General features: G+C 37.5%; 1 protein-coding gene across 4 annotated transcripts; it reads left to right on the top strand.

Annotated features, from left to right (window-relative positions):
- Positions 1 to 362: 362 nt before the first annotated feature.
- On the top strand, positions 363 to 20,490 carry ELOC (elongin C). Of its 4 annotated transcripts, none has more exons than XM_079902338.1 (4): positions 363 to 402; positions 10,543 to 10,596; positions 12,533 to 12,676; positions 17,528 to 20,490. In XM_079902338.1, exons 2-4 carry the CDS (start codon positions 10,593 to 10,595, stop codon positions 17,716 to 17,718), a joined length of 339 nt encoding a protein of 112 aa, XP_079758464.1. In that variant the 5' UTR covers positions 363 to 402; positions 10,543 to 10,592; the 3' UTR covers positions 17,719 to 20,490. The 4 variants fall into 4 exon arrangements, with proteins under 4 accessions (XP_079758464.1, XP_079758465.1, XP_079758463.1 ...); XM_079902339.1 differs by lacking the exon at positions 363 to 402 and adding an exon at positions 694 to 743; XM_079902337.1 differs by lacking the exon at positions 363 to 402 and adding an exon at positions 902 to 1,098.
- The last annotated feature ends 839 nt before the right edge of the window (positions 20,491 to 21,329 follow it).

The raw sequence follows: 21,329 nt of genomic DNA on the forward strand, positions 1-21,329 counted from the left end.
CAATACACTTATACAACCATTGTGTCTTTCACTTTCAGTACAAGTAATCAATAAATTACCTAAGATAATCAACACTTCATTATAAAATAAGCTTTCCATTGGACGATTTCTGGCCAACTGCAGGCTAATGTAAGCATTCTGAGCACATTCTAAGATAAGCTAGGCTAAATTATGTTAGGTCTATTAAATGCATTTTCGACTTACGACATTTTCAAATTCCACTGGGCTTATCAGGACATAACCCCATCTTAAGTGGAGGTAAGATTTGTAAAAATGATAGGTGGAGGGGGGTTGGGGGGAAGCGCGCCGGGGAGAGACCGGGAGAGGAGAGGAAGGAGGGGCAAAGGGGGCGTGGAGTGACAAAGATGGTGTCAGAACTGACTACTGGTGGCAGGACTTTTGGTGAGTGATTTCAGAATCCAGAAGCTGAGCAACCCTGTGGCTGGGAGGGGGCAGGAGGTGGGGGAAAGGCCTCAGAGTGGGGGTGGGGGGCGTGGTTAGTTTTCAGTAAACACTGAAAGGTACCGGGAAGAGAGGAAATGAGGCCAGCGATTTCGCGAGCTGTTGGGATGCTCTTCAACAAGCTCTGCAACTTTTCACAAAAGACAAGCTGCTTCATAAAGAGCACGATCTTGTTCGCATAGCAACCGCACTCCCACTATCCAATCTTTCCTCTGCAGATAGTCTCCGACCTCTACGCGTACCCCCAAACGAGCGGCAGGAACAACCTCCAAAATTACAAGGTTCTTAACATTCAGCGTGAGAAACTACAAGTCCCAGGTTGCAGTGCTGCCTCAACCAAACACGACACTACCCGCCAGATAAACTACAAATCCCAGGACGCAATGCTGCCTCGGCCCCCACCCCCCCCCCCCAGCCCCCCGACCCCCAGCACCTCTTTGAGGATGCAGTCCCCGCGGAAATCAGATCAGGATTGGCGCTGCATGCTGGGAGTCAAAAGACCCAGAATAGGATTGGTTGAGACTTTCCAGGGACTACCGTCCTTTTAGGCTTGGCCTGTGGGAGAAGGGAGGGGACGCTGCGCACTTCCTGTAGACGCTGGCGGGCGACGGACTCAGGGAGTCCCCGCCTCACTAGGTACTAATCTCCCGCGCGTAGAAAGCGTCCGTGACCCAGCGGAAGTGATTCCTCCAACTGCCCCGGAACCCACGGCGGCAAGCAGCTGGGGGTGGGGGGGCGGCCCTGGTGTAGGGGCTGTGGCGGTGCGCGTGGACCCGGTGCGGTGGCTGTGGTTGCTGCGTGGCTGACGAGTGAGTCTCGGTCTGGGGTGGGAACGGAGCTCCGGGCCAGCGTGGGGGACGGGGGAGGCTCCTAGTGGGCGCGCTCGCCATCCCACTTCCCACCCCTTCCCATTTGGGCGGGGAAGGAACGGAAGCTCTTAACCTTCCCTGGCCTCTTCGGCTCTTGGTTTGGGGGAGGGGAGAGGAGGGCGGCGGGACCTTTCCTGGCGCCGCTCGGTGGGCTTGGAAAAGGGTGGAAGGAGGGGCGGCGGCCGGCGAGACTGGGCCTCCTCGGGGTTAAACGCGGGCAGGGTGGAGTTAGGAGCATGGCAGCCCTGTCTCTTTCCCTTTTTACTTTCCCCGGGTGCACTCAGATTCGTTCTTTCCTTGGGGTCAGCCCCTAGTTATAGAAGAGGGCCTTCGCTTTTCCCAGTTGCGGGACCCCGAGAAGTTTACCAACTTGTTGGGTGATCTCTGCCCGACTTGGTGTTTTGGGGCTGCCGTGCATCTGCCTCCCAGTCTCATCTGAAAGGAGGTATCTAGTGTCAAATACAGTGGCCATTAAGTTTCTCTTATGGAACCTCTTTAATACAGCTATGGAGTTCGAATTATTAGTGCGAGCATTTCTACTCAGCATCGCCTTCAGTGTGGAAAACAACCGCAATCCTTCAGAGTTTTAAAACCTCATTTTCAAACTGCCAGATTTGCTTTCGGATCCCCAACTAGTTTCCTTTTTTGCTTAGTGGACTAAAATGATACGTCTCGGATCTCGTTTACATTATAATTGTGGTATAATTCATGATGTTGAAATACCACTGTTCACACGTGGATTCATTCATTTTGGAGATACAGTGGCAAGGAGACAGCTATGGTCCCTGTCATCGTGGGTATTAAGTGCTTATTGCCAGTGATGATTTTGGCTTCATACTTAATTTTTAAATGACTGTCCTTTTTTTTTCTTAAGTGTGAGATTTACCTAATAACTACCTACCATTCCAAAAAATATATATGGATATAAATTTATTTCAAATGGAAGATACTAGTTTCATTACATTATGGTAATTCTGTAATATAGTCAGTAGTTTGTAGTCAGAAGTTATAGTCAGTTCTATATATCAAGTTCCAAAGTAATATTTATATCTTATAAATTGCTTGTTTGGGTTTTTTGGGTAGATTTTTTTCAGTACTAGAAAATAATCTGGAAAATCTTTGTATTTACACTGGTATGTGTTAATGCATTTCAGCTAACCTGTCCTAAATGTTTACTGTTCCGTTATTAAATAAGATCAGAAAAAGCTCACCCAGTGATGCTCAAAATTTCAAGCCTTGGTAATTAAGAAAACAGTAGTGCCATTCACTCAACTCTTTATTGAGCATCTTTTGTATGCTAGGTACTAAATGAGGCCTGTCCTCACTGAGCTTGAGGAAAGAGGCTATACATTATGTAAGCAAATACAGTTTCAGATGGTGATAAATGTGAAGAGACTGTATCTAGATTAGAGTTAGATTAAGTTAGAGGACTAGGGTGTGGTGTCTGCTTTTGAAAGGAAGTGATCAAGGAAGACCTACCTCTCTGAGGCGTTAATGCTTTGCCTGGAGACTAAAATAATAAAGATCTGAAAGAAGAGTTTTTCAGAGAGCAGTAACTGTAAATGCATAGACCTTAAGGGAGGAATGAACTTGACCTATTAAAATACTTAGAAGGCCAGTATGGCTGGACGTTAATGAAGGAAGAGTGATGGGAGATGAGATCAGAGTGGTTAGCAAGGAGTAACTAAGATGGAACTTTACAGTCCTTGTTCTGTCTGTAATGAGAAGCCATTAGAGGATTTTGTGCAGGGGAGTGATACCTGGCTTATGCTTTTGATGACTGATTGCTGAGTAGCAAACTGAGAGTTGGAGGAAAGTGGAAGAACCAGCTCCTAAGGAGGCTGGTAGTTCAGTTGCCATGTGGTAGCTTGAACTAGAGATGTAGAGTTGGAAGTTAGTGAGAAGTGGTCTGATTTGGAATGTAATTTGAAGGTGGAGCCAAATGGTTCTTACCTTCGCCCCAGGACGAAAAACAATTTGGAGGAGTCACCTGTTTTGCCCGAGCATCTGGGTGAACAGTAGCACCATTTACTGGAATGAGGAAGACTGGGGCAGGTGAACTGGTTTCTGAGGAATAAAGCAGGAGTTCTGTATAGAGTGTACTCAGGTGGATGACTTTATACTGCTCAGAATATGTGCAGTAGGCAAGTAGGATATCCACTGCTGTTGCTCAGGGGAGAAGTCAGGCTAGGGAGGTAATCTTGGAGTCATATTTTACATGCGATATTTAAAACTATGGACCAGAGGACATCAAGTAAAGAGTATTAATGGAGAAGAGGGCAGATGTCTGGGAGCACTCGGGTCAGAGGAAGAGCAAATAGTGACAGAAGCAGAAAGGCCAGGAGGGTGTGGCATCCGTAATGCTAAGGGAGGAAAATGTTTCAGAAAAGAGGGCGGAGTCAACTGTAAAACCCTAAGAGTAAGATGATGATGAAAAATTGACCCAAAGGGGACTTCCCTGGCAGTCCAGTGGTCAAGACTCCGCGCTTCCAATGCAGGGGGCCCGGGTTCGATCCCTGGTCCAGAGCTAGATCCCACATGCATGCCGCAACTAACACCCCCATGCAGCCAAATAAATAAATAAATATTTTTAAATGAATAAATAAAATAATTTAAGAAATTGACCCAGTGACCAAGTAGTTGAAATTTGACAAGAGCACTTTGCATGGACTAGAGGTCTAAAAAGTCTGATCAGTATGGGTTACAGAGAAGTGTATGGTAGTGATGATGTTACAGCATTTTGATATGTTGAATTGTGGCAGGACAAAGTCCTTGGATCACTGTGCTTAGCTGGAAAGGTTGGCCTTGCATAGGAAGGATGATTTTTACTCAACTTTTGAAACAGGAAGTATATGGTATATAGATGCAGGTAGGATGAAGGTGGAAAGATAAGGCAGTTGAAGTGACTTGTTTCTGTTTTGCTGGTGAAATAAGTGAAGTTGTCAGGGTAGGGAGGAGAGGTATGTTGGAGGTTTAGGGGATGCCGTGAATTTTCTCAGAGTAGGAAAGCCAGTTGACTAGGTAGGAGGATCAGTCCGACACCAAGTATCTGTTTAAAGTGTGTGGCCATAAATTTAAAATTGAGACCAGTCACAATGGTTGTGAGTTTTCTTCAGCCAGTTCAGTCTTTGGTTGAGGCCTGAGCTCGGTGGAGAATCGGGTTTGGCCAGGGTTGGGATTTGGGTGGGTAGCTACGTCAGAGGAGAGGGCAGGGAGTTAAGGGTGTAAGGGCTGCGAGGCACGCATGGTGCCGGTCTTCATGAACTCTTCACAGTGGGATGAAGCAAGGTCAGGGTTGGGTTTATATTTGTTTACTTTCAGCCCATCATTTAAAGGTTCTTTTTAATTGTTTTATTGTGTGTAGAATCTATAATTAGGTACACACTATATAGTGAAGTACTTGTTCATACTTTTTAGACCAAAACAAAGGAGTTCAGAGATCATTGTCTAAGAGGGAGATTAGGTAGGTTACAGGGTAAGGCAGACAAGAAGCCTCAGTGGGAACACACAGCACTCTAGAGCTCTTGAGTTGTGTGCTGTGTGGGAGTGACTCTTGCTTAATAAAGTGGGAAATTGGGAGTTATGGGCAGTTTGTTGTAGAGGGAGGGTGAATTTCACATGGGTTCAGTCATGAAATGGTAGAGCTGGAAGGGACTTTAGGCACAGTTGAGTCCAATTTCCTCATTTGGGAGATGAAGAAACAGAAGTCTTATCATTTAACCTATCTGGGTCTCAAGATAGAAATGTGTAGAGTAGAAATTCAAATATGGACTTCTAACGACACTGAGTTACTTTGCCAAAAGTATTAAAACTGCCTGCACAAGAGTTAAGTACTATAGGAGCATTGTTATAAGTTGAATAAGCCAGAATGAGAATTTTATCTCATCCTGAGATAAATAAATTCAGCGACACTATAAGCACATTCTAGGCAAGATATTCTGATGTCTTGTTACAAACTGGAATTGTGTAACTTCTGTCAATTTGTATTAATGGCCAAAGCCGCTCTTCTTGCCTCTTCAAATAGGCCTAAACATTAGATAATTTTTGGTTAATGTAATTTACTTTGTTTTCCAAATTAATCATATTCTTACATATTGTTAAGAATAAGTCATCAGGCTGACTGACGATTGTTTCCTTCATGAGTGGCTTAGTTCCACATACTTGTTTCTTTTTAAAAATCAGTTTTAAATCATAGTTTCCTAGTTATTTGTACTTTCAAACACGTATTTTTATGATTTTTTTTTGAAAATTGAAGTATAATTGACGCACAGCACTACATTAGTTCCAGGTGCACAGCATAGTGATTCTATATTTCTATACATTACAAAATGATCACCACAATAAGTCTGGTGCCATCTGTCACTATACAGAGATATTACAATATTATTGACTATATTCCCCACGCTGTAGATTTCATCCCCATGACTCAGGACTCCTAACTGGCAGTTTGTACCTCTTAATCTCCCTTGCCTACTTCACTCATTCCCCCACCCCCTCCCCCGTGGCAGTCACTGGTTTGTTCTCCTGTATCTGTGAGTCTGTGGTTCTGTTTTGTTGTGTCTGTTCATTCATTTTGGTTTTTAGATTCCACATATAAGTGAAATCATGCAGTTTTTGTCTTTCACTGTCTGACTTGTTTCACTTAGTATAATACCCATGTTGTCACACATGGCAAGATTTCATTCTTTTTTATGGCTGAGTAATATTCCATTATATGAGTAATCTTGTAGCATGTATGTGTGTATGTATCATATCTGTATCCATTCATCTATCGATGGGCACTTAGGTTGCTTCCATATCTTGACTATTGTAAATAATGCTACAGTGAATGTAGGGGTGTGTGTATCTTTTTGAATTAGTGTTCTTGTTGTCTTTAGAAAAAATACACAGAAGTGGAATGCTGGATCCATGGTAGTGCTTCCATGCTGTTTTCCATAGTGGCTGTACCAATTTACAGTCCCACCAGCACTGCGTGAGGGTTCCGTTTTCTCCACATCCTTGCCAAAAATGATGATAGCCATTCTGACAGGTCTGAGGTGGCATCTCGTTGTGGTTTCAGTTTGCATTTCCCTGGTGATTAATGATGTTGAGTATCTTTTCGTGTATTTGTTGGCTGTCTGTGTGTTGTGTGTCTTCTTTGGGAAAATGTCTATTTAGGTCCTCTGCACTTTTTTTTTTTTGCGGTACGCGGGCCTCTCACTGCTGTGGCCTCTCCCATTGCGGAGCACAGGCACCGGATGCGCAGGCTCAGCGGCCATGGCTCACGGGCCCAGCCGCTCTGCGGCATGTGGGATCTTCCCGGACCGGGGCACGAACCCGTGTCCCCTGCATCGGCAGGCGGACTCTCAACCACTGCGCCACCAGGGAAGCCCATCTGCTCATTTTTTAATTGGGGTGTTTGGGGTTTTTTTGATGTTGAGTTGCATGAGTTCTTTATATATTTTGGGTATTAACCCCTTATCAGACAGATTGTTTGCAAACATCTTCTCCCATTCAGTAGGTGGCATTTTAATTATGTTGATGGTTTTGTTTGCTGTGCAGAAGTTTTTTACTTAGTTTGCTGTAGTCCCATTTGTTCATCTTTGCTTTTGTTTCCCTTGCCTGAGGAGGCATATCCCAAAAAATACTGCTAAGACCAATGTCAGAGAATGCACTATGTTTTCTTCTAGGAGTTTTATGATTTCAGGTCTTACATTTAATTATTTGAGTTTATTTTTATATATAGTATGAGACAGTAGTTCAGTTTGATTCTTTTGCAGTAGCTGTCCAGTTTTCCCAACACCATTTATTGAAGAGGCTGTCTTTTTTCCCACTGAATATTCTTGGCTCTTTTGTCATAGATTAATTGATCATATAAGTGTGGGCTTATTTCTGGGCTCTCTGTTCTGTTCTATTGATCTATGCGACTGTTTTTTACGTACTGTCTTGATTACTGTAGCTTGTAGTAGTGATTTGAAATCAGGGAGCATGGTACCTTCAGCTCTGTTCTTCTTTCTCAAAATTGTTTTGGCTATTCAGGGTTATTTTTATTTTTTTATTTTTTCCAGCAGAAAACATGAGGTTAATAGGTGAGAAATCCCTTATTTTACTTAAATGACATCAACCTGTACCTAACATTCTAATCTGCTTTTTAAAAAATTAACAGTTTATCTTGGTATTTCCATGTTATTATATACATAGGTTTAACTTTTCCTTTTCACTGCCCCATAATATTTCAAAAGTATAAATATACTATTTTTGTTTAGTATCACCCATTTCCCCTTCCCTCCAAAACTTGGTTCTTAGCAAGTTTTAATGTTTTAGTTTTCTTATTACCATTGGGGTCAAACATTTTTATACAGGTCTATGAGCTATTTGTATTTTTTCTTCTGCTATTTTTCTAGAGTTCAGTGGGGTTTTTTTACATTTGGTTCTTTAAACTGTAGTGTGTTTTTGTGAGTGATGTCGGTTAGACATCTAACCTTATTTTTTCCAGGTAAATGACCAATGTAAAAAAGCAAAAAGAGGGCTTCCCTGGTGGCGCAGTGATTGAGAGTCCGCCTGCCGATGCAGGGGACACGGGTTCGTGCCCTGGTCCGGGAAGATCCCACATGCCACAGAGCGGCTGGGCCCGTGAGCCATGGCCGCTGAGCCTGCCTGTCCGGAGGCTGTGCTCTGCAACGGGAGAGGCCACAACAGTGAGAGGCCCACGTACAGCGAAAAAAAAAAAAAAAAAAAAAAAAAAAAAAAAAAAAGCAAAAAGATACAAAGAATAGATTTGCAGCTGTTGCTCTCATCTACTTAGCTAATCCAAGCAAGTCAGCTGAAAACTATTAGAACTAATAAGAGTTTGTGAAGATCATGGAATACAAGCTCAACTTACCGAATTTAAAAGGTTTTCTTTAAAACACCAGCAATAACCTTTCAGAAAGTATAATCGAAAAAACAGATCCCATTCATAATGGGAACTGTAAAGTACCTAAAAGTAGACCTAATGAGAAATGTGTAATAACAAAATGTGGACTTGCCCAACTCCTTAGCAAAAACATGTTTATCACACTATTGTAATTAAAACAGTGGGGATATTGGTCAGGTATAAACAGATTGATGGAACAGAATACAGTCTAGAAATCCATGTAGTAATATAGTATATGATAAGGGTAACATTTCAAATCAGAAAAGGGATGGGCTGTTTAAAGATCTTTTCGGTGTTCAAAGATACTAGGATAAAAACTGATTTCAGTGTAGGCCCTAGGCTCACCTAGAATTTCTAAGTATTTGTTAGATAATAAAAATCTAAAAAATAGAAAACTATAAAAAAGTAATGTTTATATATAACACTCTAAAAGCACAATGACATCAAGCCTTTGTTCATGTCTTCTGCCTGGAACTATTCTCAACCCACTGTTCAACCACTTCCTCTTACCTACCTAATTCATATATACCTAATTCGGTTATGGAGTAGATGTTCAGGTGTTCACACTGAGATTTTGTAGCCCCAAACTTAGATTTGTATAGGTTATTTGTGGGTTAAGTCCAAATTTAATCATATTTCAAATATTTTTAACTTCCACGTAGGAATCAGTGTTTACTCCTAATTGTTAGTGTTGATTTACTCTTTCTTTGTTAGTGATGGGGAGCTCCCTCCTCCCGCAACCTTGACCCTTGTGTAAATGATGGAATTGATTTACTATGTTAAGAAGTCTGTAGAAAAACTGTTGCTACCCAAAGGGCTTCTCAGGTGTGACTTTTCATGGTTGCTTAGCTACTGCTGGTTAAGTAAACAACCTGGATGTTTTGCTCTGGAGATTTTCCAGAGAAAAGTTGGCACTTGAAATTCTTCTTCTAGCTTTTCTAGCATGTTTTCCTTTTTTTGTGTTTTAGAAGGAGTACAAAGCAGTATGAACAGAAGAAAACAATAATGACTGATAAATTTTTTAATTGCTTACTACTATGACCAAAAAATGACAGAGTACTGTTTTTAAATTTTAGATAACTAAGGATTTATATCAGCACCTCTCAGCAGTAGTGGAAAAGAAGTTTTAACAGGAGCCAGAATTTGTTACCATGGTGGTATGGAATAATGGAAGGGAGCGTGGGCTCTAAAGCAAAGCTACCCAGGTTTAAATTCTCATGTTGCCACTTAGGCTGTAGAAGCCTTGAGCAGGTAGCAGCCTCCTCATGTTTTCTCATCTCTAAAATGGGAATGATAATTCCCCTGTGGAAGTGTTGTTTTAAAATAAGACAATGTATGCAAGGCATTTAATGCAATGTTTACACTCATTAGGCCCTCAAATGGTTGGTAAAAACGTTACATTGCCCCTGCTGCCTTTCTCTCACATTAGACATGGTACTTTAAATACCTCCCTACATGCTTGGGGAGTGTTCTAGACTAACATTTAATTTTTCCCCTGACTCTGTCAACACCTGGAGCATTCAGCTTCTCTATACATCAATGATGTTTTTTAAGGTGAGGGATTACATAGGTTTATTGGTCAGGAATTTCTTAGAGAACAAGATAATTAGGATACACTGTTTTTCTGATAATGACATAAAAAATAATATTCGGATAAAAAAATCCTCCTTCGAAGAAATGCTGTTAAAATACAAATTACTGAAAACATGAGCTCTTTTCCTTTGGTAGTCATTTCTTTCGTGAAATTTAAGATTTTTCAAAAATTAAAATTTTTTTTAACACTTCGTTGTTACATCTCAGAACTTTGGTAGCCTCTGTGCAGAAGGGATGGAACAGTAAAATGCATTATAGATGTGCACACTTACATAAGAAGAGGCAAGCCGTACCTTTTTTATTCACAGGAAAGCTACTTCACGTCCTTGGATTTATCATGTTGTCATTCATTTAGCAGATACTTGCTTTAATGTTTACCAGTATCTAGTAGCTATAGTATACAAAGATGATTAAGGCCAAGGGTGTCTCCTTCAAGTTCAGTTCAGCTCCTAAGGAACAACATATGTGTTTTTAAACTGTTGTCAGAATAGTTACCTTAAAAAGGCGGGGGGGGAAATCTGTATTTAGACTTTACTGTCCTGGAGGTGATCATCTTCTCTCAGATGTTCAGAAACTTGATACTGTTCCATATTGTGGTGGCTGGGAAACTTACATAGCAGAGAGAGAGAGTCTTTGCACTTGTAACACCAAGGACGTATTAAAAAATAATGGGAAAACATGTTATTCTGGCATTAATCTCAATATAGTATTGTTATATTTCAGGAAACTACTAAAGTTCCTGTGGACTCAAAGTAGAATTTCATAAGAACATAATGGGTAAGTTATATAAAAGTCATTTTATAGTTCAATTAGTTGAAGCTTTCTTCTCAAAGATAGGCCTTTGAAGTCAGTGAATGCAAGTAAGAAAGTAGAGTAGACTGAAATTAGTTGTTTAAATCAGCAGCTTATGTTTATTATATATTTCTGAAAAGCAGATCAGTAACATTATTATGCCAAATTTAATTTGTGATTGCTAGTTATTGTACCTTAGGAAATTAGAAACTCTCCCAACATACATAGAAAGTGGTTTCTCTTGCCAAAAAAAAAAAAAAAAATACTGGAAGTATAAATTTAAATAATTGATAATTTTTATTTTTGTTCTCAGAGGCTGGCAAAAACTGCTAAAAATCTGTACTCTTGAATAGTCTATAATTAGAAGTTACATGCATCTTTATGAGTCCCCCAGCTTTTTATTATGAAAAATTTCAAGAATAATACACTATAGCCTTCACTAGTTAACGTTTTGTCATATTTGCTTTTCCTGCGTGTATACGTTTGTATGTGTTTATATACCCACATATACACACAAAAACACACATAAGCTTTTTTTTTCTGTTCTATTTATTAATTGTACATGTAATACTCCACACCTAAATGCTTAAGCATGCATCTCGTAATTCAGTCCATATTCAGAATTTCAGCTTTTTCAATAGTGTTCTTTACAGTGGGTTTATTATTTTTAAATCCAGGGTCCAATCAAGGATTTACTTATTGCATTAATTTATCTCTTTTGTGTTCTTTAAACAGTTCCCTACTTTTGGGATTGGGTGAGGAGTGAGGTCTTTCATGACTCATTTAAATTTAGATTTGTCTGAGTATTTCCTCCTCCTGAGTATTTCCATTAGATTCAGGTTAAACATTTTTGGCAGTGGTAGTACATAAGTGACTTTGATATTTGTTAATCTCAGTTTTAGGGATTTCTAAATTAATAACAAATGAATGAGTAAATGGATGTTTGTAACTGAACAGTACTTCAGCTTCATCCTCTGTACTTCTCCTCGCTAAGTCTTCCTAAGTTTTTAGAATAAGCCTTAAGATATTTTCTTTCAGATATTAGTACCATAAAAATTAAAATTCTGTCGGTACAAAATTGTAAAGTTATACGTGTGAGAAAAGATCTTAAAGGGTTGTATAAAAATACATACTCCCTCAGAAAGTTACGTTGAGCCAATTCCTGTGGCTGAAGCCGGCATGGTGGCATTGAGGATAGCTGGTAGCTACCTCACCTCTACTTTGAATTTTTAAAGATTGATTATTTGTCTGTAGTCATTGTTTCAATATTCATGCAATAATTTAAACTGGGCAGTAAAATTTTTTGATCTTTTTTTATGGATCAAGAGTAAAATGCTGAGTAAAGAAGGCCCTAAATTTTAGAATACGGGGCTTGTCAGAAGTTGCGCTCACATGGCATATGAACATTTATTCATAAACACACTATGCATCTTACTTTAAAAATGAGTATTTCAGGTCATAGAATTAAAGTTTTACTATTTGAATATTTTCTTTTAGTCTTCAAATTTAAATGTGCTGCTGTGTTCACAAATTGTTAATACTTCCATGAAAAATACTGGTAAATTTTCATCTAAAGTAAACATCCTTGGGAGTTCCCTGGTGGTCCAGTGGTTAGGAATTGGCGCTTTCTCTGCTGTGGCCCATTTTCAATCCCTGGTTGCGGAACTAACATCCCAGAAGCCATGTGGCCAAAAATTAAAAATAAAAATAAATAAAGTAAACATCCTTGAATGTAAAGTTTATTCTGATATTGGAAAATATTTAGAGAATAATAAAATAAGGAGTTAAAAAGTTTAAAATCTTGGTGACTATTACTCTCCAGAAATGTTTCTGCTCTGAGTTATTCATATACTAACCTTGGTAAACCTGTTTATTTTTAATAAATTTTGTGATTCAAAAATTATCTTATTACATACTTTAGATGGAGAAGAGAAAACCTATGGTGGCTGTGAGGGCCCTGACGCCATGTATGTCAAATTGATATCTTCGGATGGTCATGAATTTATTGTGAAAAGAGAACATGCGCTAACATCAGGAACAATAAAAGCCATGTTGAGTGGCCCAGGTAGGTACATTTCTTTATTTCCTCTTAATATATACTCACTTTTTTAATGTTTGATGAATGTGTTTTCAAGTTGAATTAAATGACTCATAACATTAAAAGAAAGACAGTAACTGTTCTAACATTAATTACTGCATGGTTATGTTGCATTGGGAAAAAAGTGGCTTCTGCTATTTCCTGTTTTCAGTTATTTACCATAGTTTCAATAAAACCTAATTGATTCTTTTGTAGTAGGAAGGATCATTTTCCTATGTTTCCATGGTCAGTTCACCACAGAAGGACTCTGGTGATTTTTGCTCCTGGTTACATGTAAAGTTTACCTATAGAAGTTATTGCTTCCCACATATCTACTGTTCCCATTTTACCTCAAGAAAATTTTTCTTGAGGGTTGGAATTTTTGGAGCATAGGGTAGTTCTGTGTTTAACTCTTGGAGGAAACGCTGAACTGTCTGCACAGTGGCTGAACCATTTTACATTCCTGCCAGCCGTGTACGAGGCTTCCAGTTTCTCCACATCCTCCCTGACATTTGTTATTTTCCATTTTTCTGATTGTAACCATCTTAGTGGGTGTGAAGTGGTATCTCATTGTAATTTTGCTTAGCAATTCCCTAATGACTGATGAAGTTAAATATATCTGCTTGTGCTTGCTGGTCATTTGTATATTTTCTTTTGACGAATATCTATTCAATTTTGTTGCCCATTTTTTAATTGACTTGTCTTTTTGTTGTTGAGTTTAAGAGTTCTTTATAAATTCTGGACACTTTATAAGTTCTTTATAAATTCTGAACTTTATTAAGAGTTCTTTATAAATTCTTTATACCTTATGAGATAAATGATTTGCAAATATTTTCTTCATTCTGTAGGCTGTTTTTTCTTGATAGTATCTATTGATGCACAGAAGTTTTTTATTTTGATGAAGTCCAATTTATTTTCCCTTTTGTTGTTTCTGATTTTTGGAGTCCTGTCTAAAAATGCATTGCCAAATTCAATGTCATGAAGATTTACCTTATGTTTTCTTACAAGAGTTGTGTTTTAAGCACTTACATTTAGGTTCTTGATTTTAAGTTAATTTTTGCATATAGTGTGAATCAGCTTCATTCTTTTGCATGTGGACATCCCATTACTGTTTGTCAGAGAGACCATACTGAATGGTCTTGGCATCCCTGTTGATAATCAGTTGACCATAGATATGTAGGTTTATTTTTGGGCTCTCGATTTTCCATTGATCTATGTATCTGTGGTTATACCAGTATCACGCTGTTTTGATTTCTGTAGCTTTGTAGTAAGTTTTGAAATTGGGAACTGTGAGGCCCCCAACTTTGTTTTTCTTTTTCAAAATTGTTTTGGCTGTTTCTGATCCTTTGCAATCCCTTTTCTATATTTTTTACTATGGAGATTTTAGAACATACACAGACTTGGAGAGAATAACATAACACACCTTCCTGTACCCATCAACTAGCTTCAATAGTTGTCAACATTTTGCCAGTTTTGTTTTGTCTATTATCCTAACTTCTTTTAAAAGAGTATTTCAAGCAAATTCCTGACATTAGGTTATTTCACTTGCAAAATCTATGATAGTCCCCCTGCAACCTCCCCCCTGCTTTTTTTTCCAGACTATCAATTTTACTAGAAACAAAGTTATTTGTATAATGTCCACATCCAGGTTATACTTAATCATGTTTCATTTTGTAAATTCATAATTAGAACTCTAGAGCCTTGAACAGAATCCAGTTTATCTTTCTAGCAAGAATACTTTATAGGTGGAACTCTTGTAGTCCTATTGTATCACATCTTTTAGCAATGTCAAGACTGATTAGTGGGTTCCAGAGTTATCAAGCTGATTTGTCCATGAGCAATTCCCCAGTCAGACTTTCATATAATATTTAGTTTTAGCATTCACTGTGATTATTGCTGAGATTTACTTCATTTGGAATTATAAAACAGAGATTTTCCAATTCTGTAATTTCTTCTGCATTTATTAGTTAGAACTCTCCTATAAAGAAGAACTGTTTGGTTATGCTGAAATATAGTCTGTACGGGAAAGAAAAGATAAATGCTTGATTTTTTTTTTTTCCCCTTTACATGCAATTTTTCAGAGTAAAGAATTGGTTCTCCAGCATCCTCCAACAGTAAAGAGTGTTTGTTTTGTTTGTTTTTTTTGCATATATACTTTTTATTGGATATTTTTCAGTTAGGTGCAGTCATTCTTACTGATGCTCAAATGGCTCCGTTTTTATGCCAGAAGGAGCACATAAGGTTGGCTCCTGTGTCCTTTTGACACAGTTTTATTAGCCTTGAATAGCTATACTACTTTCTGTAATAAAAAAATTTCTCAGGTTCATTTTGTACATTATTCCTCAATCCTAAAAACAGCCATTCCTTAAAGAGCCCTGCGGTTTGGGGGGGTGGGTTTTTTCGGTTTGATTTTTTAATGGAAAATGGTACTTAGATACCCCACTGTGGGTGCTAGCAATACTCATTGCTCCTGGGTTGAAGTGCTTTTAGACTTTTCTACTGGACAGAACTAGGATGTACTTTAGGGGAAAAATCCCGATGCCAACAAAATTTTAACTAAAAATTGAGATTAAAGGACTTTTACAAAGTCTGATCTCCTTTAATTTAAAAACAAGAGTTTTATCTTTGAAGCTTCAAACTTTCGGCACCAAACTAATGTTTGCATGAAAAGGAATGAAGTACTGATGCATGCTACAAGGTGGATGCACCTTAAAACATTATGCTGAGTGAAAGAAGCCAGACACACATTGTTGTATACTTCCATTTGTATGAAATATCCCGAATAGATAAATCCATAGAGACAGAAAGTAGAGGGGAGTTCCCTGGTGGTCTAGTGATTAAGGATTCGGTGCTTTCACCACTGTGGCCTGGGTTCAGTTCCTGGTCAGGGAACTGAGATCATGCAAGCCGCGCAATGTGGCAAAAAAAAACCCCAAAAACATAGAGAAAGAAAGTAAGTTGGTGTTTTCCAGGGGCTGCGGTGTGGGTTTTATTTGGGGTGGCGAAGATGTTTTGGAACCAGATGGAGAGGATGGTTGCTCGGCATTGTGAATGTACACTGAATTGCACATCTTAAGTTGGTGACTTTTATATGAATTTCTTTTTTCTATTATTATTAATTTTTATTGGAGCACAGTTGCTTTACAATGTTGTGTTAGTTTCTTGCTGTACAGCAAAGTGAGTCAGTCATACGTATACATATATCCACTCTTTTTTAGTTTCCTTCCCATTTAGGTCACCACAGAGCATTGAGTAGAGTTCCCTGTGCTCTACAGTAGGTTCTCATTAGTTACCTGTTTTATACATAGCAGTGTATATATGTCAGTCCCAATCTCCCAATTCATTCCACCCCCTCTTTCCCACCCAGTAACCATAAGTTTGTTTTCTACATCTGTGACTCTACTTGTTTTGTAAATAAGTTCACTTGTACCCTTTTTTTTTAGATTCCACTTGTAAGCGGTATCATCTGATATTTGTCTTTATGTGTCTGATGTCACTCAGTATGACAGTGTCTCAGTCCATCCATGTTGCTGCAAATGGCATTATTTTCTTTTCTTTTGGCTGAGTAGTAGTCCAATATATATATATGTACCACATCTTCTTTATCCATTCATCTGTCAGTGGACGTTTAGGTTGCTTCCATGTCTTGGCTATTGTAAGTAGTGCTGCTGTGAACATAAGGGTGCATGTATGTTTTCGAATTAGAGTTTTCGTCTTTTCTGGATATACGCCCAGGAGTGGGACTGCTAGATCATATGCTAACTCTATTTTTAGTTTTTTAAGGAACCTCCATACTGTTCTCCATAGTGGCTATACCAATTTATATTCCCACCTGTTATACGAATTTCACCTAAAGAAAACACTAATGTTTGTCTAGTGTCAAAGGCTTAATAAGTGCCTATTGGTAATATTTCATACATACATTTAAGAAAGAGAGTTTTCGTTATTGGCAAACAAAAATTTACCTCATTGCTATGAATTATCTGCTGAATCCTTCTTTCCTTTCTCCGCATCCCATCCTACCCCCAACCAATAGACAATTACTAGAAAACTTTTAAAATACTACATTCTCAGAAAGTACATTTTTCTGCCTTTTATATTCAGTGCACAGTGCTAGTGCTAGACTGCCAAGAAAATATTTTATCCCAATAGTAAAGAAATCATAGAGCTAAAGAAATTGAGAGATCACTAAAAACAGTGTATGAACTGTTATTAAACAAAGGGAGGAAGTAGCTTATGAGAGCTCATTAACATGACCGTATTTTTAAAAACTAAAGGGGAAAACAATGCATTTACTCTCTTGAAAAGATTCTTTAAGGATAGTGTTTTCACTTATCATTTATATTTACATGACAACATAGCACAGAGCTCTTGCTGGTCTATAAGTACTTAATTCCCTAGACTGAGTCTACTCAGAAATCTACATATTTCATTTGATGCTAGTTGGGTTTATCCTTTTTGCATTATATTAGTTTTGCTAGGGCTGCCATAACAAAGTACCATTGACTGGATGGTTTAAACAGAAATTTATTTTCTCACAGTTTTGGAGGGTGGAAATTAGAGATCAAGGTGTTGACAGAGTTGGTTTCTTCTGAGGTCTCTCTCCTTGCCTTGTAGATGACTGTCTTCCTGTGTCTTCCCACTGTTGTCTTACCTCTGTGTGTCTGCAGCCTCATCTCCTATTCTGATAAGGATGCCAGTCATATTGGATTAGGGCCTTAATTACCTATCTCCAAACATAGTCACATTGAAGTATTGGGGGTTAGGACTTAAACATATGAATTTTGGAGGAACACAGGTCAGCCCATGTATCACGAACAAATTCCTTTTCTTTTCCAGGTCAATTTGCTGAGAACGAAACTAATGAAGTCAATTTTAGAGAGATCCCTTCACATGTGCTATCAAAAGTATGCATGTATTTTACCTACAAGGTTCGCTACACTAACAGCTCCACGGAGATTCCTGAATTTCCAATTGCACCTGAAATTGCACTGGAACTGCTGATGGCTGCAAACTTCCTAGATTGTTAAATAAAATAAATTATAATAAACTGTTAACTTTTTTCAGTATTTAATACCTGTAGTTCAGTTAGTAATTTTTTCATATATAGCATGTTGCCTGTGTGCAATTGAACTTTAAAGTTCATTGCAAAGCAGATTATCTTGTTCTTTTGCATAGCAATCAGAGTTGAAATTTGTTTGCTACATCAACAAATTAAGGACATTTTCACAAATTGAGAAATAAACAAATATGCCAATTCGTAGGTGGTTTTGCCTTATCCTTTGGATGTGATTTTTAAAATTAGAGCAGTGGTGATATAGTAAATGCTGAAATTTAGGCATAAATTCAACACGTTCTACAGGTAAATAATGGGGCTACATATTTTTATGTTTTTAGTGTTTTTTTAAAAACCTATTCTGATCTTATAGCTGTCATTAGCATTACTAGGGTTATGCAATTGCATATAATTGCATTATAAACATGTTTATAACTTAGCCAAAATATTGATTTTTATAACTGTCAAAGACATGAGAGTTGAAATTTCTTATGTGTCTTTTGATAAACTGCAGTATTGTTTAAGTGTATCTTGTCTTTTTGTTTATTGCTACAATTTAAGAACTTTATTTAAAATCAATTTTGGAAGATTACTAGGTACAGCTTTTGGAGCAGAGACTTTTTGAACTTTAGCCACATGGTCAACAAGTAAACTACATGACTTCAGTTTCATGTGCATTGTGCATTTTGGCCAATCCATTGTATAAAGTTTCCTTTGCAGTATTCATTCTTACATAGTCCCTTGTTGTGGTTACACTTCTCATTATTTAAATATGTTTTAAAAGACTCACTATGAACTTTTTCATCTAGATCCTAAGAGCAAGACTTCTCTGACAATTCCAGTCTTCCTCCATTCAACTGAAATATTATAAAATAAGAAAAACGTGGAGAGATGCAGTGCAAATCTAATAATGCACTTTTATATAGTATATTAATTATCTTCTATTAATTAAAGTATGTCCCACTAGTTATCCATAATCTGGGTCTTCTACTGAACTCAAACTTACAGAAGAGGTCATTCAACTTTTACACTAAGACAAAAAAAGTTTGAAGAACTATAATAGAGCGTCTCTGCTTAGTCGTGGAAAAAGAAGCACTAGAGTTGGGTTTATTATTGTCTCTATCTTAGTAGTAAAACAAAGCTGTTATTATAGGGTCTATAAATTTAAGTCTTCAGCTTACTTCTTTAAGACTGGTTCATTATGGACCAGTTTTTCTGGAACCTGCAAAGACCATAAACAAGATCAATAAAAGTAATTTTTCCTCTTAGAAGACCTAACATTGTTATTGAAAGCAATTAAATATAAATGTTAGTTGCATATATTTTAGTAACATCTTAAGACATACTGTTACATATTTTAGTGTAGAATTACCAAGTACTAGAATTATATTCTGCTACTTGGTGACAAATAATGCCGATTATAAACCTAAGTGGTGATCTTAAAGGTCAAGGTGATAGCTAGAATACAGTTTAACTTTGACCCATTTTAGTAGGTTACTTTATATGTTAGGTCCAGAAGTTACCTTAAGTTCAAAATATTGAAATAGAACTGAAAGATTAGGAAAAACTGTATAGCTTGCGGCAAATGATACTTGCATGTTAATAAAGACTATTGACTGAAAGGTTTGATGAACACTTGGTGTTTGATCTTTTTAGCCTTAATTTTCTCTTTTTCTGAGGATGTATGAAACTATTGGCTTCAGGACATCTTGCCATATGATTGAATAGCAGGAATTTTTATTCGGTTCAATTTAAGAGATGATTTTATATAGTATTGAGACCTTAAATAGTTTTCTGACACTTGGTGATTAGTTTACTTTTTGAATTATGTGCAAACCTACCCAATACTTTTTCTGCACAGGAAATAGTACCACAAAATCCTCTGTTTTATTCAGTTACTATTTCATTTTTGTATTGTCTAGATTATTTTATGCTTTTTAGACTGCTTATCTTTCATGCAATTATTATTGGCAGATAAGTCTCCTTTTGAAGAGCTGTCAATATTGAGGAATACAATCTACTATAAGTAAATTCAGCTCATGTTAAAAGAGAAATACATTTAGAGACATCTTGCTATATATGGAGCTGTCATCTTAGCTGTGGGTCGTTTTGCTAAACTTATCAATTATTCTTTCAAAGTGGTACAGGTATTCTGAGAAATTATATAAAGTTGCTGTTAAAGATCGAAGAGTGTTTAAAGCTAGTAATTCCTATCTGTGTAGAGGAAAATTCATACAAATTAACAAAGCTTGGTTATATTTAGACTTAGCAGTGCTAAGTTGAGCTTCTGCTTAGTTATATCTAAGTTTGGTAAAACACATAAGATCTGGAAATCAATAGATGCAGTTGATTTTATATATGGTGTTTTATTTGCAATATATAAATCTCATTTAATTCCAGGCTAGTCATATTTGTGCTAAGTCTTTATATTCCTATTAGGCTATAATAAGAAACTCTTAAATATTATATATCACACCTAATGGTTTGTTGGTTTAAACAAATATTTATTAGCCTAGAAGTATTTTGGTATATCACAGCACCAAACTAAGAGTTAAAAAGTATAAAATCTTGTGCTAGTAAGCCAAATTATCTTGAACAGGCGACTGGTTCTTCATTTCACTTCTAGGAAATTAAGGAGACTACACATCAATAGGGTGATGTTTACCACATTTTTTAATGAACGAACAAGATTGTGGATATTGCTTAAATCTAAGATTGTAACATTACAGATGATCAGATTAGAAGAATTATAAATGAGAAAAAATGCCTTTCTTGCTGCATCTTTTAAGTAACAGTCTATAAATTTCAGCTTTTGCTACTTTTGATTAAGCATTAAATATTACAAGCAGTACTAAATACATTAACTAGATTAATTTAGATACTTGTTTTCTATTGCCTGCTATATAAAGAAAATTCAATTTTAGTGATGGTCATCATTAACTTTATGATACAAAGGGAAATTTATGTGCAGTTTTCATACCAGTATATGCAATGCCAGGTCAACCCCAAACTCAGTTTTCATTTATGCTCTAATATAGTATTTATCCTGAATTAGGTACATAATGTATTTTCTTTATTTACTCCATATTTCTTTATCTGAAAACAGAAGACTTTTGTTTTAATGCCCTATAGAATATTCAGTTTCCTTTCTCCACATTCGCTTAGTTGCCCACCGGCCCCCCTCCCTATACACACACACTGTATGTTTCTTAAACTGGGAAAATTATTTTTTTTTACATCTTTATTGGAGTATAATTGCTTTACAATGGTGTGTTAGTTTCTGCTTTATAACAAAGTGAATCAGTTATACGTATGTTCCCATATCTCTTCCCTCTTGCGTCTCCCTCCCTCCCACCCTCCCTATCCCATCCCTCTAGGTGGTCACAAAGCACCAAGCTGATCTCCCTGTGCTATGCGGCTGCTTCCCACTGGCTATCTATTTTACGTTTGGTAGTGTATATATGTCCGTGCCTCTCTCGCGCTTTGTCACAGCTCACCCTTCCCCCTCCCCATATCCTCAAGTCCATTCTCTAGTAGGTCTGTGTCTTTATTCCTGTCTTACCCCTAGGTTCTTCGTGACATTTT

This window comes from Stenella coeruleoalba (genome assembly GCF_951394435.1).
Source record: "Stenella coeruleoalba genome assembly, chromosome: 17".
In the NCBI taxonomy this organism is placed as follows: Eukaryota; Metazoa; Chordata; class Mammalia; order Artiodactyla; family Delphinidae; genus Stenella; species Stenella coeruleoalba.

Coding starts and splice junctions, on each gene's coding strand:
- ELOC (XM_079902338.1), top strand. Junction 12,677..17,527: donor AGCCATGTTGAGTGGCCCAG/GTAGGTACATTT, acceptor TTTCTTTTCCAG/GTCAATTTGCTGAGAACGAA.